Here is a 21,636-nt window from a genome sequence, read left to right on the forward strand (position 1 = left end):
TCCCCACATGTGAGCTCCCTGCTGCGGGCCTGGGGGTCAGAGGGCTGAGCGCCCACCTGCCTGTCCAGGAAGATAGGAGACAGTCAGATCTATTACCATTCCATGTTGTCTTTTAAATGTGGGTATGTGATGTTTTTATAATAAAAACAAAATAAAGCCCCACGCTGGTGGGTAGGAGAAAAGGAAAGAGAAAGAAAATAGACGTCTACCTCTGGGTCCCGGGAGAGCAGAGGGGGAGTCAAGGGTGGGGTCTGGGCCCCAGGGTGGGGTCTGGGGTCCCAGACTCCTGCCTGCCAGTCCCCAACCTGCCCCTTCCTCTGCAGGGAGCCGAGTGCCATCTATCGAGAATGTCCTGCAGGACGGCAGCCCTGAGCCCTGCAGCCGAGGCCAGCCCAGCGCAGCTGCAGACATCTACCTGCCAGGTAACGGCACTCGGCCGGTGGCGCTGGGGGCCTGCCAGGCCTGGGGGAAGCCCACTTCCCCGTCCCTGGCTCTGAGCCCACGCTCCTTCCGTTGACCCCCAAAGCACGGCCAGGCCCAGATTACACAGTCACCCTGCAGCCCCTGGTTCTTTGGGGCAGAGCCTATGCCTGAGGCCCCTTTTCATCCCGGAGCCAGCTCAGCCTCAGGAAGGCAGAAAAGGCTTCTTGTTTAAGGCCAGGCGGGCAAATCTGGTCCCACTGCCACTGCTATCTTCCTTCATCCCTGGGCTGTGCTGGGTGCCCCAGCAGCCGGGCCTCTGCCCAGGCAGCTGAAGACGGAAACCTCCCCACCGGCCGCAGGCCTGACGAGGGCCACCAGGCTCCACCACTGGCCTGGGGCTCACAGGCTCCCTGGTCCCGGGTGAAGCAGCATGTCCGGGCCAGGGCAGGGGACACAGGCTGGGGCACTAGGTGCCAGCGAGGCCCGAGGGCAGCAGGAAGGGGTCTTGCTTCTCCTCCCACCCCTTCCCAGGCCCCCACCTAGGGCCCTGTGGCCTTAGCTCTGCTCTCTGCTCCTCTGGGTCAAGATCCTCAGGTTCAAGTCCTGGGCTTCAAAGACGGGACGGGAGTTGGGGTCTCTCAGAAGCTTGTGCCCAGGCCTGCTGGGACACCACCTGAGGTTTCCGGAATCAAGATAAAAAGCCACATTGCCCTCAGAGCCTGGCTGCTTCCTCGTGGCTGGGAAGCCCCTTCTCCTCGCCCCTACCTGTCCCAGGAGCCACCACTGCCTGGTCCCCTGGCCTGGGCATTGGGGGAACTGTGATGTGCTTTGGTCTGGAAGGACCTCTTGTCCCTGGGCTTCTGGACGAGCAGCGGCCTGTGCAGACAGAGGGTGTGGTTAGGGGACAGCGGGTCCCCAGGTGTGAGGAAGGCGGGCACTAGTTGGTTCGTTGACACACACGGGCCTACCCAAAGGAACCCCTGGGTGAAAGCTGTGTCTAGGACCTTAGAGTAACACAGGATTCCAGAGGACTTAGTATATCATGAGGATGAAAACCTGGTCGGGGGCTGGGGGGCGGTCAGGAGAGGGACTCAGCTTCCTAGAGCCCTGAGTGAGTCCTGAGCCTGCAGGCGGCTCCTGGGTGTGGGTGAGGGCACCCTGAGTGCACGCAGCCTCTGCAGTGCCACCCCTCACTTTTCACGCCTCGAGTGGCCCACGGAGCGTCCAGGAGCCTGCAGCTCAGGACAGGCCACAGCCGGCTGGCCCAGCCCACGGGTGAGAGCGGGACCTCTGGCTCTCTGGACCCCCCAGCGCATGTCTCGGGCCTTCTTTAGGTCCACACTGGGGGTGGAGGCAGTCGGCTGTGGAGGTGGTAGAGGAGAGGCCACAGAGGCCAAAAGCTGGCTGTGGGGCCTGACCGGACAGCAGGGTGGGGCTGGTTCTCGATGCCAGAGCGGAGAGGAGGCTGCACGTGGGTGTCCTGTATCCCCTCCTCACAAGCATGGCTGCTTGTACCTGGGGGGCAGGCAGGGGTCCTCGTGGACATACACACCTCTGAGTCGTCCACTCCCACGCCGCTTCCTCTGTTCTCTCCGGGCTTTTTTGCTTAGCGGAGACCCTGCACATCTTCCACATCAGTGTGTGTGTTTAAGAATGCGACCACACACACACACAGGGATCTCCATTCTTTTTAACAGCACCGCGTTCTCTGGCTGGATGGAGCGTGATTCATTGAATCTTAGTGTATCCCGTAGACAGGAAGAAAGGAGATGGGGGCAAATCCATAAAATGGAGAAATCCTAGATGTCCGGCGTCCCAGCAGCCCTGCGGGGTGGGGGCCCTTCCTGGGCTCCGCTGTGCCCAGCCCCCAGCCCACCCCCCACCGGCTACCTGCGTCCTTCCCTGGGCTGGGTTCCTCTTCATTAGCACTGGGCCCAGAGCTGTTTCTCAGGAAGCGTTTTCAGCATGTGTCTCTTTTGTGTCAGCACATCGGTTTGTGTGGCATTTGTTTCCATCATATCCCACCCCCACCCTGGCACCTTGTCCTAAAGCCGGTGCCTCTGCCCTGGAACGTGCCGGTCCCTCTGAGCGCTTTGCTAACCGAGCTTCCGTCTCTCTCCTCCTCTGCGCAGCCCTGGGGCCCGGCTCCTGCTCTGGTGGTTTAGAGAAGTAAGCTGGTACGTGACGCTTTCGCACGCGGGGCGGGGGCTCTGAGGGCGGCCTTGGCAGGGTGCCGGAGAGAGGGCCCCAGCCGCCCTCCCTCTCCTGCTTCCGCTGGGGGTTCCTTCCCATTTTCCGGGCTCCTTCCGCAGCCGTGTCTTCTCTGGGGCCCTGGATTCAGAATCCAGAGCGCTCCAAACACCAAGGCAGAGGTGCCCCTGAGAGGTGGTCCTGCGGGGTCTGATGCTAGCTTTTGGAACCAGAGGATTTCCCATCTGGACCAGGCAGCCCAGTCAGGCTCTTGCAGCCTTGAGGGTCCCAGGATCAGTGACTTAGCCCTAGCTGAGACCCTGCCATCGCTGACAACTAGCCTGTCCCCCGACCTACCTCTGGAACCTTCCGGAACACCAGCATGCCCTGATGTCAGCCTGTGAGGCGGCTGCGTGAAGTGGTCTCCCCACCTAACAGGGAGGTGCCCTCTCCCCGGGCGACCCAAACAGACGTTTTACAGAAGACAGTTCTGCGAGCACCACTGGGAGGGGATGCGCTGGGGCCCCTGCCCCTCCCTCAGGTGACAGCAGCCTCACTAGCAAGTCTGGAGATAGAGAACCTGGCGCCTTCGGTGGCCCAGGGTTTCCAGACGAGTGTGGGTGGGGTCGCAGCCCGGGCTGTGTCGGCCTTGCGGGGCGGGGTCCCTCCACCCACTGCCTTCCCCCACAGGCCTTTCTCGTCTTCCTTGATCATTTCTTGTTGACGAATCTTACTCTCTGCTGAAATAGGACCTGACACTTTTATTCTCATCCGTGGGAGATGTTGAGTGTTGCCACTTAGGTAAAACTTCCAGAAGTAGGAAACGGGTCAGACCCGGCTGCTAGGAACTGTATTTGTCCTGTGGGCTGTGTGGCAGAGCTGGCTTCCCACGTGAAGCCACGGCTCCTAAGAAAACTGTCCCTCACCGAGTCCCCGAAGTCTGTCGCAGGCCGCGGGGGCTCCTGGGTTTGCCGTTGAAGCCGCCCCGGGGCCCCTTGTGTGGATGGGCACGGCCCTGAGAGGTGTGCAGCTCCCCCTGCACCAGCGCCTGGGGCGGCCTGAGCCAGGGACGGAACCCATCATAGCATCCTGGAGGCGCCATGTGGGGATGGCGGGAACAGCCTCCGAGGAGGGCAGGCAGGGGCTCCTGGGGCCGCTCTGGGCGCCCCTCCATCGGGGGTGACCGAGTTCCAGCCGAATCCAGTGGCCTGTCAGAGCCCAGGAAGCACGGAGCGGGCACGGGCGGGGCACCCGGGAGCCGGCAGCCAAGGTGCCCCATTGCCTTCTGTTCCAGGGCGCGGGGGCTGGGGTCACCAGGCCCTCTGTGTGCTCCGCCGCAGACACACAGCAGGGCAGCTGGTGGGGACCCAGAGCCTGGCGGGCGAAGGGAGCGGTGAGGTGGGGCAGCTCAGCCAAACGTGACCCTCCTCCCTGTTTCCCGCCTGCAGGATGGTCCACCTCCATGGAGACACCCCACAGCCTCCACACCACCGGGCCCCCCCGGCCTCCACTTGGTGGCCCCAGTCCTGACCCTGGGGCCGCTGAGCTGACCCCACTCTGAGAGCCTGGCCAGGCTGGCAGCATGGAGCCCTCAGCTCCCCAGACTTGGCCGAGGGGCTGCCCGGACTCCAGCGTGACCCCTGGCCTCTCCAGTCTGCACGCCCTGTGTGGCCACTGGCTCCGAGGGGCCGTGTGACCCTTGATTGAAGAGCACAGTTGACCTTCCTCTCTGACAACCCCCTTTTTCTACGGTCAATGTATTTATAAATGGTACAGGATGAAGGATGGCGGCTTTCTGTCCTGGGCGCTGAGCTCTGGGGTTCCCCCCAGACGTCCTGTGGGCTGATCACCCACGCGCAGCCTGGTTGGGCCTCATCCAGCCCCCAAGTCCGTAGGGGGCCCGTCGATGCCTGAGAACTCAACAGAGTGCAGTCTTCACAGGGAACGTCACGGGGGCCTTGTGGGAGGAAAGGAAGTGGGGTCCGAGTCTCAGTCAGTGAAGGAAACAGTGCCTGTCCCCTCCCCGTGTGCGTGTACCCTCCCCCCTCCCTACGCGGCCCTGCGGGACCACCTCCCACAAGCTTGGCCCCCCACCCCGGGCGGCTAGGCAGTCAGGCCAGGTCTGGGTCTGGCCATTAACAGCGGTTGTGTCCAGGGGCCCTTCTCTGAGCCCCACACCTTCTCGGAGGCGGCCTAGCCCATGTCGTCGGACCCTCCGGGTGGGAGTCTCCACTCGGCCGGTGGCGCTGCTGCCCACCTGCCCCGGGAGGGCCTGAGCGGCTTCTCTGCTCCCTCTTCACCATGTAGATGCCACTTAGCGTTTCTCTTTGATTTGTTCTGTCTGGGACTCCTGTGGTGGGACCTGCCAGGGGATGAGGGTCCCATCTGAGGTGACCTCATCTTTTTTTAAAGATAAACTTTCTGGGTAACAGAAAGGCAGAGGGGACGCTTGGCCTTGGTTCCCCTGGGCGAGAGCTTCCCCAGCAGGACCTTGAGCCCAGTGGGTGGGTCTGCAGCTCCCGGGTGCAGACACTTTCCTGGCAGGCGAGAGAGGGTCCCGCTTCCTGAGGAGCTGCCCTGGGAAGGACGGTTATGGGGCGGCCGGCTGCACAGCCTGAGGCTCTGTTGAGTGGGGCAGTGGGGAGTGGATGACTCCTTTTCCCTCCGGTTGAGCCTGTGAACAGAGGCCACGCTTGGGGCAGCCTGCCCCGGCCCCTTGGCTCCCTGCCTCCCCTCCCCTCCCACCCACCACGTGCTCGTGGGTGCACGCATGCCGATGCACACACACACACACGCACACACAGGCAGGGCGGCCGTGTCCCTCTCCTCAGCCCTCTCCTCTCACGGCCAGCACCCCGGCCTCTCGCCATCGGTATTGTGCCAGTAACTCTGAAGGACAGGGTGCACACTGCCCTGTCTTGTACTTGCGTGTGCTACCATTTGATGTACTCTGGCTAGTTTTTGTTCGTTTTTACTGTCTATTTATAGTAATAAAATCATGCGGCAATATCCCACCCGCTCCTTCCTCCGTGCACAGCACCACAGGACTGAGGCTGTTTCTTGGGAGGCAGGACAGCTGAGTAGCTGGTGGCGGCTCTGACGCCCTCACAGCAGTGCAGGTGCCAACTTGTGGCTGCAGCCTCTGTTCCCTCATGTATAAGATGTCCGCGAACTACAACTTCCAGGAGGGCGTGAGGGCTGCTGTTATTACTCTTTTGGTCATCATCGTGCTGATTGTTGGGTTGGAGCAAAGGAGGGACCCTTGGGACTTGGCTCTGCCTCCTGAGCAGGTGGCAGAGCCCAAAGCCTCCAGGTGTGCGAGTTGCTTCGGCGAGTTGATTCATCCCACCGCTGTGAACTGAGTGCCTGTTCTGCCAGAAGACAAAATGGGCAAGGCCCCCGGAGCCTGTGTTCTAGTCAGTGAGACACCACACAAGTAATCCAAGTCTTCCCAGGTCTGGTTACTGTTAGGAAGAGAGTCAGCGGGTCACGAGATGGAGTTGATTTAACCTGTGGCTGGGGAGGGCTTCTCTGAGGAGATATTTCAGCTGAGCTCTGAAGGCTGCCAAGGAGCTCTCCGCGGAAGAGCACCCCAGGCAGGCGGCCCAGCAAGTGCAAAGGCCCGGAGGCAGGAGTGGACCAAGTGTGTCCAGCAAGTGGCTGAAGCATCAGAGTTAGGGGTGTGGGGTGCAGACACCTTGTGGGGTAGTTTTAGTCAGAGGCTTCTAAGCAAGGGAGCAACTTTCTCTAGCTGTCATGTGGGGAATGGATTGGAGGGGCAGGTTTGGCTGCCAGGATGCTGGAGCCCAGCCAGGGCCCTCTGCTTGGTCTGAGCTCCCCTGCCCAGTGAGCAGCCTCCCCGTAGGGAAAGGCTGGGGCTCCAGAACACCCACTGCAGCACTGCCTGAACCACCACCCACCAGTAGGGCCCTGGCTCCTTTGTAGACACAGTTCCAAGTAGCCTCCTCTGGTCCGCTCTGACTCAGGCAGCCTGTCCCTGCCCCAAGGAAGGCTTGCCACCCTCGGTCGTGCCTGGGTCTGGCATGGTCCCAGTGTGGGAGAAGGGCGTTCAGTGTCACAAGGGTTCTTGCATGGGCTGCACTGGATCTCCCTCCACACTGCCCCCAAACCAACCCACACCTCCTTTCTTAATGTCTGCGGCCTGGAGGTGGGGTCCTCTCTGAATTGGCCCTTCCCCTTGATAATCTCCCCCTTCAGACACGGTTACTTGCCCTGGAATCTGGTTTCCCCTTGCCAGCTGTGGCTGCCCCACCTGAGCCCTGACCCCTGGCAGAGGGCCATGGTGGCGGAGAGCCTCTCTCTTTGGGTCCTTACTCCCCACGTCTGACAGAACACCACCGAGGACCCAACGTGAATGAGTTTCTGGCGGATCCTGCCAACCCTCGCCTGCCCTCTGCCCCTCTCCTTCTCAGCCCCTCTCAGGGCACGGAACTTGCCCTCGGCTGCATGGCTCTCCTGAGGCTGTGCCATGGCACCCATCCTATGAGCACAGGCTGTGGTGCCTTCACTCAGCAAATCCATGTCCACGGTGGGAGAAAAATGGAGCTTGGGCCAGCTGGTGGAGCGAGTGGCACCATAGGGTCCAGGGGAGCCCCACTACTCTCCCTCCGATGCTGTTTCTGACGCTTCCGAGCCCTAGCGACTTCCTTCTCCAGTACAGACACCTGGTAAGTAACTCAGGCCCCCTTTTGCTGAAGCTTCACGGTTTTCTGTTGTGTACACTGGGTAGGAGACAGTGGGAATCTTGGGTGGGATCCTGGCTCTCACAAACTGCTGGGTGCCCTCAGGCAAGTCCCATTCATCTGAGCCCCAGGTTCCTCCTCGGAGTAAAGTGGGGGAGACCCTATTTCCTCCAACAGTACCTGGCATATGGTGTCTGACAGGCAGGGTACTTGGTGCACTGGGCTGGGAAGCTCCCTGCCCCGGGATTTAAATCACTTCTGCCCCAGCAGGCCGGGCTTAGGAAGCCCCAGGACTCCTCACCATGCACCCAGTTCAGTGCTGGGCGTGGACTCGTACTGTGAGGTTAGTTGGAGCTTTGCCAGACCCTGCTTTCCTGCTATTCTAGTCAGGCAGACCAGCAGTGACCTTGGATTCCAGTGCTTAGCCGGCAGCAGAACGATAGGGCTGGCGTGCGTGCAGGGGAGGGTTGTGTCCTCTGATCCCAGGGCTCAGCTGAGCCCCCTAGGGGAGGCAGGAGGCGCCCTCGCGCCCAGAAGCTGGAGCCGGCCAGGCCTGGAGCTGGCGGTGGGAAGTCCGCGGGGAGGCGCTCCCAGGCAGGCGCTGGGGGAGGGCCGAGGGCAAAGAGATCGTTGGGGCTTCTCCTGCCCTCTTCGGGGCGGGCAGTCTGAGCCGTGACTCCGCAAGCACCGCTCCCACCCCGCAAGCGCCGCGCGCCCGAGAACCAGGAGTCCGCGCTCCACTCCTGCGAGCTCGGCTGTCGCGTTGCATCCTGGGCTCTGTGGTTTTCGAGGACCGTGGGCGGGGCCCGCTCGGGGTGCGCGGCTATTGGGTGACGGCTGGGGCGCCAGCAGCCATTCCCTTTGTGCCCGCCCCTTCCGCCCCGCAACGGCGCGTCGGAGAGCCGTGACGGGCTCTGACCTGGTACGCGTCAGCGATTGGCGGGGGGGCGGGGCCCAGGGGCGCGGCTGTCCGCGGATTGCTCGGGCGCGGCGGGGGCGGGCCCGCGCATGCACGTAAGGGCGGTGCCCGGGTCGCGGTGGGTAGTGCCAAGATGTCGGCGGCGGCGGTCCCTGAGCTGAAGCAAATCAGCCGGGTGGAGGCGATGCGTCTGGGGCCGGGCTGGAGTCACTCGTGCCACGCCATGCTGTACGCCGCAAACCCCGGGCAACTCTTCGGCCGCATCCCCATGCGCTTCTCGGTGCTGGTGAGGACGCGGGAGGACGCGGGCGGGCGGGTACGGGACGCTACTCGGACCTGCGCCCGTGACCCGGCGCTCCCTTGCAGATGCAGATGCGCTTCGACGGGCTGCTGGGCTTCCCCGGGGGCTTCGTGGACCGGCGCTTCTGGTCGCTGGAGGACGGACTGAATCGGGTTCTGGGCCTGGGCCTGGGCTGCCTGCGCCTCACGGAGGCCGACTACTTGAGCTCGCATCTGACCGAGGGCCCGCACCGCGTCGTGGCGCACCTGTACGCGCGGCAGCTCACGCTGGAGCAGCTGCATGCTGTGGAGATCAGCGCGGTGCACTCGCGGGATCACGGCCTGGAGGTGGGGGCCGCTGTCCGGGCCCCGCCCCCCGCCCCGGGGTTTGGCTCTGGCCCCGCGGAAGGCACCGATGGGTAACACGTTCCCCTGAGGGTCCCCTGGACAGTTTGGGAGGGTGTCGCTGTCTCCAGCTTTGGGGTGGGGAGAGGGACCAGGGGTCGGCTAGGGTGGGAGGCGGGCCGGGGCTGGGGCTCCCTCGGGGCTGTGTTCCATCTGCCTTGCTGCCTGCCATTGCCAATCCTGGGAATGGGGAGTGGGATCGGTGGGAGGATGGGAAGGGGCGGTGCCTGCTCCGGGAGGTGTGAAACTGCAGAGGAAAAAGAGGATCTTGTAGGTCTGGGTTCATGGTGTGGGGGATGAAGGCTCTACTAATGGGTTTTATAGTCTGGAAGACTGGGAGTGACACTTGAGGTGTTTGGGATTCACCAGGTGAAAGAGGGAGCATGGGGGTGTGGACTGCGGGGCTTCCTGCCAGTGGATGAGGGCTGGGACTTGAGAGTGGGATGTGCATGGGGATGGCCTTGAAACTTGCTTGGGGAAGAGAGGGGCTGCACCGCACCAAGGGAGCTGGCTGGCTTCTACCTCACCCAACCCTACCCGGGTCTCCCATTATGTCCTTGGCAACCTGGCTGTCCTTCCCGTGGCCTAGCAGCTCACAAGCCCCTCCTGCCAAGGCCATGCCATCCGTGTGGGGGCCTGGTCCCAATCCTGGTCTCCTCTCCACGCAGGTGCTGGGGCTCGTACGCGTCCCACTGTACACCCAGAAGGACCGAGTCGGTGGCTTTCCCAACTTCCTGAGCAACGCTTTTATCAGCACAGCCAAATACCAGCTCCTCTTTGCCCTCAAGGTGCTCAACATGATGCCCGAGGAGAAGCTGGCTGAAGCTTTGGCTGCGGCCACGGAAAAGCAGAAGAAGGCCCTAGAGAAGCTGCTTCCATCTTCCTCCTGAGGTTGCTGCTGTGCCTTGTGTCTGTCGCCCTCCCCCTGGCTCTCTGTGCCCGTGGGCTGAGGCTGGGCCCTCCAGCCTCAGTGTGGGAGTGTGTCTTCTAGCATGTTCTGTGCTTGACCCATTCTGTGGGGGGGTGGGGGGGGGCACCTCGTCATCTCCACTGCCCAGAGCAGTTACTGGGTGGTGACCTGGGTACACCCACTCTGAAACGAGCTCTCTGCGCGCGTGTCGTGGGCTGGTGGAGCCCCAGGTGTTGCCTGATAGCCTCAGTGGGTAAGTGCGCATGCACTTGAACCCTGGAGAAGTTGCTTTGTTCTCGTGGCAGTTTTGTTCTTGTGGAGGCCAACTTTGGGTTGACTCCGTCCTGCGTCGTGCCCCGAGCCAGCCCCAGGGTCTGGAGAAAGGCCAGCCCAGGATAGGAGATTATGTTATGAATTTTGGTTGTTAGCTTTATTTGTGGTGAGTTTTCAAAGCAGCTTTACCCTCTCTGTCTTGGTCCCTGTCCCTGCAGAGAGTCAGGGCCGTGGGGCCCAGGTGTACAGGGAGCTGCTGGAGAAAGGACAGTAAAGTCATGCCTCCGCTGTTCTGTGTGTTCTTCGGTCCTGGCTACAGGCCTAGGGGTGGACGCAGGAGGGTGTCCCCTTCCCCGCCACCCAGGGACCTGAGGGCAGGGGCCGGGCCTAAGAGCGGGGCTCTGGGCACCATTCAGGTGGAGCTGATGCAGGCCTCCCCTCCCAGGTGGGGGTGCCAGCCACCTCCCCGTGTTGATGGTGGCACTGCCAGCCGTGGACTCTCTGGGCTATGGGCCTGGTCTGGTGGTTTCTTCACTGAGACTGACAGTGTGAGGCCCCTCCCTGATCCTGGTGGCTCTGGTGGTGCCTGGGCTGAGCCCACTGCTTCTTCCTTTGAGAGCCTCCCTCTCTCTGTTCCCAGCACAGTCTGCAGGAACCTCCAGGAAACAGTCTGGCAGCACTGGCCAAGCGTGCACAATGACAACAGCAGAGCCACCACAGGACAGGAAGGTCACCACTGGCGGTCTCCTATGGCCCTACGTCTGGAAAGACTCCTCAGCGAAGCTCACAGTTTCCACAGCGCCGGCCTGGTAAGGAAAGCAATGCTCCCGGCCCAGCCTGGGTGTCCCATCTTAGAGCCTCGATGAAGTGGCTGGCACATGTGGGCAAGGACACTCTGCTCTGTAAATAAAACACCTGTACTCCTCTCTTATTTCTGGGGCCTGCTTCGCTCTCCAGGTAGCTCTGTAGAATCATGGGGTTTCTGATGCAAAGGTGGCCCTAGCTACAGGCAACAGAGGGATGGGGCAGCAGGGATCACCCAGTCGGTCCTGCCCTGAGCATGGTGCTCTGGGCGAGGGCCCTGGCACAGCTTTCCTCTTGCTGTGGTTTATCAGCCAGTACCTCAGGCCGTGGGACCAGAACTGAACCCCTCACCAGCCAATCTTAAACTTTATTTTCCAGCAAATGACATATGCTGCCCAGGCACGCCGCCTCAGTCCTCACCCATCTGGGCGAACCTCAGTGTGGCGCCTGTGGTGTGTGGGGACGCGCTCTCCCCAGGGCCCTGCCTGCTCTGGGCCCCACTCCCGGGTCTGGACAAGAGACCCTCGTCTTGCCTCAGTGCGGGCCTTGCTGCCCTCGCACCGGCCACAGCCCCGTCCTGTCTGCCAGCTGCTCCTGGGGCCCGATCCTCTGGCCCTGGCCACTGCAGCTGCCCGCTCGCTGGCCTCCTGTCCTCCGGGCACACAGCTTCAGGGTGGATCAGTCACCCCACGTCAGATTCTGAGAGGGGAAAGAGAAGACTGAGGGGGGGCGCTCGCTCGGCTGCGCTGTCAGCTGCCCTGCTCTCGGGGCCGAGGTCCTGGACGGACAGACACTCACCATCCCCCTGGCTAAGGCTCCCGCCAGTTCTCCTTCCCGTTCAGCACTTGCAGCTTCTCCAGGCTCTGGGTCACTAAGCACAGCACTCGCCCTAAGAACGGGGGCAGAGAGTTACTGCTTCGCAGTCTGGAGGGCTCGAGGGCACAGGAATGGATGACCTTGAGGGCTGGTGGGCTGTCCGGCCCCCTGGACTCACCCATCTCCCGGACTTGATCCTCCAGGGCTCCCGACAGCTGAGGGAGGCTCAGGGCCTGCAAGGCGGCCTGCCAGCCTTTGGAGTCTGTAGGGCAGAGAGCTGAGTAGGCCTGGGGTGTCTGTGCCCACAGGCCCTGCCTCTTCATCCTGAGCCACTGCGACCAGGGGATGCCCCCCAAACCTTTGGTGGCATACGTCCCCCTCATTACATCAGAGTGTTCTCCCACTTGTGGAGCAAAGCGCTGACGGCCAGTCAGGGCTCAGCCCCAGGAATGTGTGTGAGGGCCCCTGCCTACTGCTGGGCTATGCCCTGGGGGGCCCCAGCCAGGGGCTGCAGAAGTCACTTGAGGTCTTGGACAGTGGAGGCAGCCATGGCCCAAAGGCCACCTGGAGGGACAGTGAGGACATGGGCTTGGGCACGTGAGAGGATCTGGGGTGGGGTGGTGTCAGTGTGATAACCGCACTGAGACAAGTGGGAAAACCCAGCCTGGGGAGGCGTCCCTGCCCTCTTTGTCTACCTGTTCTGGGTCCAGGACACTGCTCTCCTTACCAGCTGTGGGGAGGCCTGGGCCCAGCGTGGCCTCGAGTGGGGATTCATCCTGCTGCACTCGGGTGGACAGCTCAGCTTGACAGGCTCTGCCGGACACGAGAACCAATCGCTGGTGAGGGGAGAGGCCAGGCGAGCGCAGACACCCTTCTCCCCAAGTGTAAGGAGGGGCTCTGCCCTGTGCGCCCTGCCAGCCTGTGCCTGTGCGGCCCGGGCAGAGAAAAGACCCACACGGGGCCCCTCTGCTGCCTGGTCTGCCCTGCAAGGAGGGACAGCCAGATGAAATTGGGGTGGCGGTGACTCCAGGAGGCCCTGAAAACGACCCATTCTTGGAAGAATCTGGAGGAAACAGTGACTTGGCCTGGCCCTGGCCCGGGGGCAGCTCGGACACCCACTTACTGCAGCTGGTCCAGGACGAGCGCAGCGTCCCGGGCGAGGGCCCAGGCCTCCTGCAACTGTGCATGGACGTCCTTGCGGGCGCCGTCCTGTTCCAGGAGGCAGCTCTCCACCACAGCCCGCAGCTCCTGCTCCTGCGACACCAGGCCCCGCATGGCCTCCACCTCCTCACAGCGCTGCAGCGGGAGAGGCAGCAGATGCAGCAGGCCGGTTCAGGGGTGGGGAATGACCACTCGGGCAGGGTTCCCCCACCCCAGGTTCCATCTCCGCCATCAGACTGCCTCCTCCTCCTCTCCTGGCCTGGGGGGACCTGTCTCCACCTTGGAGCCCCCCCGGCCTGGGCCCCTTCCTGCAAGCCCTGCGGTGTGCGCTGCTGACACCCTTTCTCCCCCCTGTGCCCACCTGTGCGCCCCACTGCATCCAAGCCATGATGCTTCCCGGCCTCGCTGTCCTGTCACCCGCCCTGGCTGCTGCTCTCCGCTGATTCTGGGCATCTGTCTCCACGCTGTGTCCTTCTCTGCACATCCCCTGCCCCAGCTCTCTACTTACTTTGTGCAACTGGATGGCGAGCTCCTGCATCTCGGCTTCAAGCCGGTCAGCGTAGGCCAGCTCCAAGGCATCACTGGGGGGGCGGGCGCTGCTGTGCCAGCGGGCGATGGCAGAGGTCATCTTTCTCTTGGGCCCAAACAACCTACAGCAGGGAGTGAGAGGACACGGATCAGCACCTGCTCTACGTGGAGGCTCCATGGGCCGTCCTTCTACCAAGACTGTCTGCTAGAAAGATCCCAGCTTTGAAGGGGGAGAGGAGCCCCCAGGATCCTGGGACAGAAGACAGAAAGCGTCGTAAGGAGTCGTGACCTTCCCACCCTGCCTGGCTGCTGGTTTCACTGGACAGGGAGCTGGGCCTGCTAGGGGTGCTCTCAAAGGTGGACAGTGGAAAATGTCAAGGTGCCCTGAGCACAGCAGTGTCCGCTGGGCCAGCTCGGGGCCTCGGGACCCAGGCTGCCTGCACCTGGGCTGGGAGCAGCTGCAGGAGTGGACAGCTGACAGAAGGGAGAAAGCCGGCCACTGGACAGGGAGGCTCTCCACCCAAATGCTGGGAGCTGCACCTCAGCTGGTTCCTGGGCATCGTGGCCACAGAGGCCCTGGGACTCACGTGATGCCGATTTCCTTCAGGTCGCTCTCAGTTAGGGTCAGAAAGATGCGGAGGTCCACGTCCTGCTCCTCAAACACCTGCAGGTATTTGAGGCAGCCGATCTGCTCCAGCAGCGTGGCGAGGTCCTAGAGGGTGAGGAGCCAGGGCAGGTCAGAGGACAGGCAGGCCATGAAGACGTGGGGGCAGGAAAAGCCCCATGCTGCACACAGAGCTGCCTTTCTCCTGCTGAGCACCTGGCCTGTCCTGAGCTCTGCTGACTCCCAAGTTCGGCAGAGAGCCTGGGCTGCCCCCTGTGTGTCCTCAGACAGGGCAGGCAGGGTGTCTCTGGACCAGTGTCTTCACTGCAGCAGGAAGCACACCCTGTGGCAGGTCTGCGGCAGCAGCTCCTCTCGGTCTCTGCTGACCCGGGACTCTCTTCATTTCTCCTTCACTCTGGGGGGCAGTCTTGGCCGGACGTCGCACTGTTGGTTAACATGTCGTCCCATGTCTTCTGGTCCCTGTGGTTTCTGATGAGAAATACGCTGTTAATCGTCTGGAGATCCCCTTGTATGTGCTGAGCCACTTGTCTCTTGCTCCAAGATTCTTTGTTTAGTGACACTCTGATTGTGATGTGTCCAGGTGTGGCTGTGAATTTAACCAACTTAGAGCTCATTCAGCTTCTTGGATGTGCAGATTCATTTTCTGATCAAATCTGAGAAGATTTGGCTTTTTTTTTTTTTCCACTGAAAACTTTTTTTTTTTTGGCCATTTGGATAGAAATGGGAATTTATTTGCCAGGAAGGATGATCCCATGGGACCAGTGCAGGGCCTCCTCTTTGCTAATTCTGTGTTTGACCACGATGCAGCCTGCCCTGCACTTCTTGTCTGCGATGCTGAAACCTGGCCTCCCCAGCACCACGTAGAGGTCCAGGCTGTAGGTACCAATGCCTGGTGTTTGATCCCCAGATCGACGTGTTCTTGGATCCCCAAACCAAAATTTCCAGTATCTGAGAGATTATTTTTTCTTAACTTGCATTCTCGCACCTTTAGACGTTTCTCCAGGATTTCTTCTGCCTTGGCCCCACGGACTGTGCAGTGGACGGCAGTCTTTTCATTTCCCCTGATAAGATTTGGCTATTTTAAAACATTTTTTCTACTTTTCCCTCCCTCCTCCCCAGGAACACCATTACGTGCACGCTGTTACACTTGCTGGTGTCTCACAGGTTTCTGTTCATTTTTCCTCATTCTTCTTTATCGGATTGGATAACCTCAAGTGATCTATGTTAAGTTTTCTGGTTCTTTCTTCTGTGTGCTCAAACCTGCTATTGAGCCCCTCTAGTGAAATTTTCATCTCAGTTATTGTACTTTCAGTTCCAAAATTTCTATTTGGTTCATTTTTATTTCTATCACTTTATTGATATTCCGTATTTAGACATGGTTTCCTTTAGCTCTTGGAACATATTTTATTCTTTTTTTCGTTTCTGTTTTACAAACCCTGTGTCAAGGGCTGACTTTCAGGAGGTGGCAGTGATGGAGCTGCTCTGCTACATAGGAAACCCCGACCCAGAAGCAGGTAGCTTCGCCCCACCGGCTCCTCTGCCAAGCATATACACCAAATCTTGGAACATATTTAAAGAAGCTGATTTAAAGGCTCCAATTGGCATGTGTTTAAGGTATCGAGAGGTCAGCTGCTCACCGAGCCTGGGAACACAGGCGCTGGAGAGAGCTCCCCAAAGGGGCTGCGAGGAGAAACCAGCAAAATTACAGGCTTTTAGTGAAGAGCAGAGCTGTGACTTTAATAAATGGCAAATACTGACTTCTCTTCCACCTTCGTACCACTTATGCCCACAGAGGGTGGGAGAACACACTAGGCAGTGGCGCTGCTGCTGCACCTGTAATCCTGGACAAACTGCTCAGTCAGAGCAGCCACGATGAGAAAGGCAGCAATTAAGTTCTCATTAAGTCCCGACTAAGTGCCACTTTGCCTCTGCTTCCCATGCAGCTTGTCACTGTCACCTGAAAGCAGCTCTGTGATGCTGGTCCTGTGTTTCTCCTCCCCAGGCTCAGGGAGGCTGAGCTGAGCATGGAAACCAGGGGGAGAGACGGATCCCTCCATGGAAAGGGATGAACAGAGGCCCGGCAACTGGCTCCTCTCACCATTAGGAATCCTCTCAGCCCGAGCAGCTTTCTAGGTCGTGTGGAGAAAACCATCCCACTCTTTTCTCTCAACAGTGCCGGCCCCATGGGAAGTACAAATAAATGCCTCACAAATCACGAGAAGCCCCACGGTCTTACCTGGGGTCCTGAGTAGGGGGACCTGTCAGTCTGGGGGATCAATCCTGGGGCACAGGAAGTCCCGGTGCCAGGAGGCCACTGGCTGTCGCTGCTGCTGTAACGATTCTTGGTCTTCACGTAGCTTTTAGTTTGTTTGCGAACCGAGCTTTTCCGCGCATGATCCGAATCCTGTGGTGAGAGGTGTGTGTTTAAAGCAACTGCGGGGCCGGCAGCTGACGTGCTGCATCCAGGCTCTGCTCCCTGCCCCACCGCCAATGTATGCGGCTTCATCTGCACGCTCCCCTCACGGTGGGGAAGGCCTGAAACTTCCCGAAACTGCCCCGCCTGCCAGAGGCCTCCCCGGGGGCGGCCCGCGCGGCCCTGCATGGACACGCTCCCCTGAAGTGAACGGCTAGGCAGCCCCCGCGACGCCGGGGGCGGGGGGCGGGGGGGAGGGTCACCTCGTTGCTCTCCAGGGAGGCCTCGCTGCTGAGTTCCGGGGCCCGGGCCAGGCCCTCACTGCTGCTGCTGCTCCGCGCGGCCCCAAGGCGGGCACAGAAGGCGTGCTCTTCTGACAATGGCGAAGACGAGGACGCCTGACCACAGGCCTCGCCCGTGGCGACTCCCCAGAGCCCTGTCCCCGAGCGGCTTCAGCCACAGCGCTCCCCGGCCCCTCCAATCGTTCACTGTTTGCTTCTGCTTCACGCCGACTGCCGGGCCAGGCCCTTCCTTTCTAGGCTCGGCAGCGTTTGTCTGCTCTGTTCACCGATAAATACAAGCATCTATCCAGTGCTTGGCACACAGGACACTCGGTAAACAGCTGTGGAATGGACGATGCACATAACATACGAAGACATTTCCTAAGGACTTACCAGTCAAGAGGCTAAGCCTGTCTGTCTGGACTGACTCCCAGATCCTGCTCAGAGAGACCCTGGGCGAGAAGTCTCCTCACCTGTCCCCACGCCAGATTATGACTCTCCTCACAAGAGCCAGAACCTTCTCTAACCTTCACCCTGTCCTCTGCCGGATGGACCCATCACAGGGCCACGGCCCAGCCGGACTGGTGGCGGGGGGGTGCGTACCCCGGCTGCTGCCGCTGCTGCTCTCCACGTCCCGCTCATTGATGGGGGAGGTGACGTCCCTGTAGCAGAGGCCCCCCTCTTCCAGGGGGTTCTCATCGCTGCTGTTGAAGGTGACATAGCCCCGTGGAGGCACCTGCTCTGTGGACAGAATGGGGCACGTAAATCCTCACGCATGCATAAGGAAGGACGAGTTCTTCCTTCCACACGCAACCACCTCCTCAGAGGGGTCTCGGCGAGGGGAGCCCCAGGACAGCATTCTCTACTCGCCACGGTAACCTGGACAGAGCCATGCCGTCTGCAGGTGAGGAAACAGGCTCCAAGGGGTTAGTGACCAGCTTGTGCCCAGCAGCGGGTGCACGTGGAGCCAGGCCTGGCAGTGGCAGCCTCTCTATCACACCACGCTGTTGCTTTGCCAAGAGGACAAAGTAGGAGACGGTAAGCTGTATTTACAGATTCCTGAGCCAAAGGAAAACTATACTACAAGGTGTTCCCGCAGCTGGAAACATCTACTCTCATACACACATGGGCCTGCATGGCCCCTGCGACTTTCCAGCACAGGGGCCAGTCAACCCCAGTCAAGAAGATCCAGCTGAACAGGAAGGTAAGAGGCCCTGGCTAAACATTAACGGCAGTGACAATGAATTATATAACCTCTGAATGTCTGCCTGCGAGAAAACAAGGAGAAGAGGCAGAACACAAACCAGAGTGTTTAATTCCGCCTTTGCCCCTGCCTCTGCCCCACAGAAAGTACGTGTATTTGCATGAAAGAGCCTGGCTGGTGGGACCACAGGTAACTTATTTTCTTCTTTATACCTTTCTGAAGTTAGAGATTTTTTACATCAGCACATGCCATTTATCATTCAAAAATGTTTTTTAACTTTTGGCAAAGAGCATATATGCACTTACAGAAAATTAAACTTTCACACAGTGTAAGAAGAAAAACAATCTCCTGAAAGGCCGGAGCTGAGAGGCTGGTGAACACTCCTTCCTATGCCCCGGCCACAGCTCAGGCGGGACAGGTGGCCTGGGCTCCTCCAAAGGAACAGACTCTGCCCCTCATCCCAGAGCCCCGAGCTCCCAGCTGCCAGACCAGACGCCCGTGTCCTCGCCCGCAGCACCGGCTCACCAGTCAGCCCCCCGGACGTGGGAGGAGGCAGGCCTGGTTACCAGCCAGTGCCAGGACCCCTTCCAAGGGTCTGAGAAGGGAATCAAGTCCTCACATGGTCTCCTGGCTGGGAGGGGGTTCTGAGGGCTTCTCGCTAGACCAGCGGCCTTGCCACTGATGGGCGAGACCCACACTGGAGTCTGGTCACTTAGTCAGGCCAGCACAAGAGACAGCGTCAAGCCCAATTCGCCCCAAGAACTCAGCGCCTGTGCTCCCCAAGAGCATTGCACTCAACACTCAGGAGCTGACGGTCTGACAAAAACTCAGGCCATCTGGAAACTCAGGGTCTAGGGTTCTGGCCCACCAGGTGTCTGGTGGGCAGTTCTCAAATCCACACCCTGAGAAAAGAGCGCGAGGGCAGAGTCCTCCCCAGGAGATGTGGCAGAGACAGGAAGGGGACTCAACGGTCACGTCCTCCCTGCTGGGCTGACCCACCCACGTGAGGAATGGATCCAAGCTCAGCTATATCTCTCCTACAGGAGAGAATGTTCTATTTGTAGTTTTAACCAACAGAAAGGAAACTCAAAGGACGAACCGAAACCCAAGAGCGAGCCACTGTCTGACGTGTCTCCATCCCTGTGATGGACTCTGAGTCCTTGAGCCGCTGCTCCCACCCGGCAGCCCAGGCGGCCCCCCCGCCAGGAGCCTGAGAGTCACTCGTTCTCTCAGACAGAATCCTAGACTACGGTGTCGAAGCCACCGGGATCGTGGGGCACTCACCATAGCAAGGCTGCTGCATCCTGCCTCCGAGTCCAATAGCTGTGAGCCTGGCCAAGGCTCGCGGCCCCTCATGGATGCTGAGGCCCTTCTTCCGACAGGGCCTCTGTCTCTGAGGGACGGGGCAGGATTCATCTGAAGAGCTCAGATCTTCGTATTTTTCTGTGGGTCAAACACCAAAATTTAGACAGTATGTTCAGTGATGGACTAATTTACTAATCCTCATAATGAACTGAAATAAAGATCATTGTAATTGCTTTTTTCCTTTTCCTAAATTAAGAAAAGTGTTCCCAGGATGTCACCTGTAAGAAATGCCACAATGGGCGGGTCCACTGCTCAGATGGGCCACAGGGACATGGGGCGGGGGGGGAGTAAAATTGCTAAGTATGGTGAGCGGATCCAACTCATCCCTCTCGCTGAGTTTCCAGAATTTTTTACAACATGTAAGTATGTTAACAGTCAGAAATACATTCTGTTCTAAGCTGAGGTGACAAGTAAGATCCATCTCTTCATAAACATATGGCAATGGCAGTCACAACTTCTTAAACCATTTTATATTCTCAACCTGAACAATCTCTTAGGAAACAAGTGCCACATGACAGCTCTGTGTGCTGTTTTATGACCCGTCTGAGCTGAAGAGCTCAGTGTGCCCACAGCTGTCATTTTATAGCTTTTCATTGTTTTCCATATTTCATTACACCTAGAAGACAAAATTCAGGGGTTTATTTGTAGAAGGTACCCATTGGGTAAGATCTCACTTTGGAGTTGGTGAACTGGGGTGGAGACATGCAGAGAAGCCCCTCATTACCACTGTATCCCCTGTGTGCTGGTGTCTGTTACAAAGCAGTCCTGAGGCCAGGAAGGGAGCGGCTCACTCAGACGTGAACTGAAGGCTCAGCCCAGCCACTGCCCAAGAGCAAGAGAGTCACTGGCCCGGTTTCCAAGCCCAGGCCAGTGACGCCGAGTGGACCCCTCCCTCACACTCCAGGATCCATGCCGCCAGGAAGAGACTGGGGTCTATCCAAGCAGAAGCTGAAGGAGTCATAAAAAATAAATGTTCAGGCAGGGGAACCAAGGAAAAGGTGGCTCCACGAGTCTGAACCTCCTGACGTGGCCCCTTGATCCCATACAGCTGGCAGAACAGACAGAACCACACGAACCCCACACCCCAACATGGCCCAGGTGGCAGGGAGCCCCACAGACGCCAGCATCCCTGATGCCCGGGAGGAGGCGAGCACCCGCTCCAGCAGAGACTCAGCACTCACCCCATTCTCTGCAGAGAGACTAGTGGGTCTAGGAAACACACCACACAGAAGAGAGACGTGTGTAAAGACCAGGCCCAGATGGTTTCACAGGAGAATCCTTCAAAGACCACATGGGGGACTTCCCTGGTGGTCCAGTGGTAAAGAATCCGCCTTCCAACACAGGGGATGGGGGTTTGATCCCTGGTCGGGGAACTAAGATCCCACGTGCTGCGGGGCAGCTAAGCCCATGCGCCTCAACTACTGAGCCCGCACTTGCGTGCTGCAAACTACAGAGCCTACGCGCCCTGGAGCCCACGCACCACAACTAGAGAGAAGCCCGTGTGTTGCAATGACAGATCCCACGTGCCACAACTAAGGCCCGATGCACCACCAAAAAAAAAAAAAAGACCACATGGGACCAATGCTACATAAATTGTTCTAGAGCACAGAAAGGAAGGGAAACTTTCCAGTTCTTTTAATGAAGTATAATATTGAGACCTATAACTGATAAAGATAGACAAAGGAAAATCACAGACCAACATCACTTATGAATATCCATACAAAATTAATAAACATTAGCAAACAGAATCTAGAACCACATTAAGAAAAGAGTACACCAAGTGGGATTTATGCCAAGAATGTAAAGTTGGTTCATTATTAAGAAATTCATTAACATAATATACTGTGTTAATAGGTCTAAGGAGAAAATTCACAATCATCTCCATAGATGTTGAAAACACCTTTGACAAAATTCAGCACTTACCCTATAAAAACATTCAAGAATACAGGAAATGACAAATACTTTCTTAACATGATAACATATATGCAGACCTTACTCTGCAAGCCAACATCTTACTTTTTTTAAAAAAACATTTATTTTTTATTCTTTATTTATTTTCATTTATATTTTTTATTTTTTGGCCGCACCACACAGCACACGGGATCTTAGTTCCCCAAACAGGGATTGAACCCGCGCCCCCTGCAGTAGAAGTGTGGAGTCTTAACCACTGGACTGCCAGGGAAGTCCCAAGCCAGCATCATACTTAACGTGGCATTTCTGCTAAGATCAGGACCAAAGTGAATGCTCACTACCTTATCTCATTCAACGGGGAACTAGAGGGATTAGTGAGTGCGATGAAAGCAAAGAAATCTGAGGTACAAAAATCAGGAAAAAAGT

General features: G+C 58.8%; 3 protein-coding genes across 17 annotated transcripts in view; 2 read left to right on the forward strand and 1 right to left on the reverse strand.

The window, feature by feature from the left end:
• MGRN1 (mahogunin ring finger 1) overlaps positions 1-11,033 on the forward strand; it is a 67,073-nt gene extending 56,040 nt beyond the window's left edge. For 2 of the 5 annotated variants that reach the window (XM_082362116.1, XM_082362118.1), the window contains 2 exons: positions 324-422; positions 10,743-11,033. In XM_082362116.1, the coding sequence (XP_082218242.1) occupies positions 324-422; positions 10,743-10,915 (272 nt within the window). In that variant the 3' untranslated portion in view covers positions 10,916-11,033. Of the gene's footprint in view, positions 1-323; positions 423-2,555; positions 2,601-4,061; positions 5,623-10,742 lie in introns of those variants that run through there. The other 3 variants (XM_082362117.1, XM_082362119.1, XM_082362120.1) reach the window with 2 other exon arrangements.
• NUDT16L1 (nudix hydrolase 16 like 1) lies at positions 8,335-11,033 on the forward strand. 4 transcript variants are annotated; one of them, XM_082362228.1, is made up of 4 exons: positions 8,342-8,521; positions 8,602-8,862; positions 9,588-9,810; positions 10,748-10,882. In XM_082362228.1, the coding sequence occupies exons 1-3, from the start codon at positions 8,369-8,371 to the stop codon at positions 9,807-9,809; spliced, it is 636 nt and encodes a 211-aa protein (XP_082218354.1). In that variant the 5' UTR covers positions 8,342-8,368; the 3' UTR covers position 9,810; positions 10,748-10,882. The 4 variants fall into 4 exon arrangements, with proteins under 4 accessions (XP_082218355.1, XP_082218356.1, XP_082218354.1 ...); XM_082362227.1 differs by having other exon boundaries at positions 8,344-8,521; positions 10,743-11,033; XM_082362229.1 differs by lacking the exon at positions 10,748-10,882 and having other exon boundaries at positions 8,335-8,521; positions 8,602-8,933; positions 9,588-9,788.
• Positions 11,034-11,253: 220 nt separating this feature from the next.
• Positions 11,254-21,636, reverse strand: part of ANKS3 (ankyrin repeat and sterile alpha motif domain containing 3) — a 29,072-nt gene continuing 18,689 nt past the window's right edge. For 4 of the 8 annotated variants that reach the window (XM_082362103.1, XM_082362105.1, XM_082362106.1 and 1 more), the window contains 11 exons: positions 19,219-19,377; positions 17,334-17,471; positions 16,713-16,822; positions 16,273-16,440; positions 13,999-14,123; positions 13,392-13,533; positions 12,846-13,018; positions 12,450-12,535; positions 11,901-11,984; positions 11,705-11,795; positions 11,254-11,625 (listed from right to left, as the gene is read on the reverse strand). In XM_082362103.1, coding sequence (XP_082218229.1) covers positions 11,716-11,795; positions 11,901-11,984; positions 12,450-12,535; positions 12,846-13,018; positions 13,392-13,533; positions 13,999-14,123; positions 16,273-16,440; positions 16,713-16,822; positions 17,334-17,471; positions 19,219-19,377 — 1,265 coding nt within the window. In that variant the 3' untranslated portion in view covers positions 11,254-11,625; positions 11,705-11,715. Of the gene's footprint in view, positions 11,626-11,704; positions 11,985-12,449; positions 12,536-12,845; positions 13,019-13,391; positions 13,534-13,998; positions 14,124-16,272; positions 16,441-16,712; positions 16,823-17,333; positions 17,472-19,218; positions 19,378-21,636 lie in introns of all 8 variants that reach the window. The other 4 variants (XM_082362100.1, XM_082362102.1, XM_082362104.1 and 1 more) reach the window with 3 other exon arrangements.

This window comes from Balaenoptera borealis (assembly GCF_965194805.1).
Source record: "Balaenoptera borealis genome assembly, chromosome: 16".
Lineage (NCBI taxonomy): Eukaryota > Metazoa > Chordata > Mammalia > Artiodactyla > Balaenopteridae > Balaenoptera > Balaenoptera borealis.

What these genes read in the sequence shown, in the direction of transcription:
- NUDT16L1 (XM_082362228.1), top strand. Translation starts at nt 8,369, where the DNA reads ATGTCGGCGGCGGCGGTCCCTGAGCTGAAGCAAATCAGCCGGGTGGAG. An exon ending in CCATGCGCTTCTCGGTGCTG is followed by an intron (nt 8,522 to 8,601) that starts GTGAGGACGCGG and finishes GCTCCCTTGCAG; the next exon opens with ATGCAGATGCGCTTCGACGG. An exon ending in CGCGGGATCACGGCCTGGAG is followed by an intron (nt 8,863 to 9,587) that starts GTGGGGGCCGCT and finishes CTCTCCACGCAG; the next exon opens with GTGCTGGGGCTCGTACGCGT.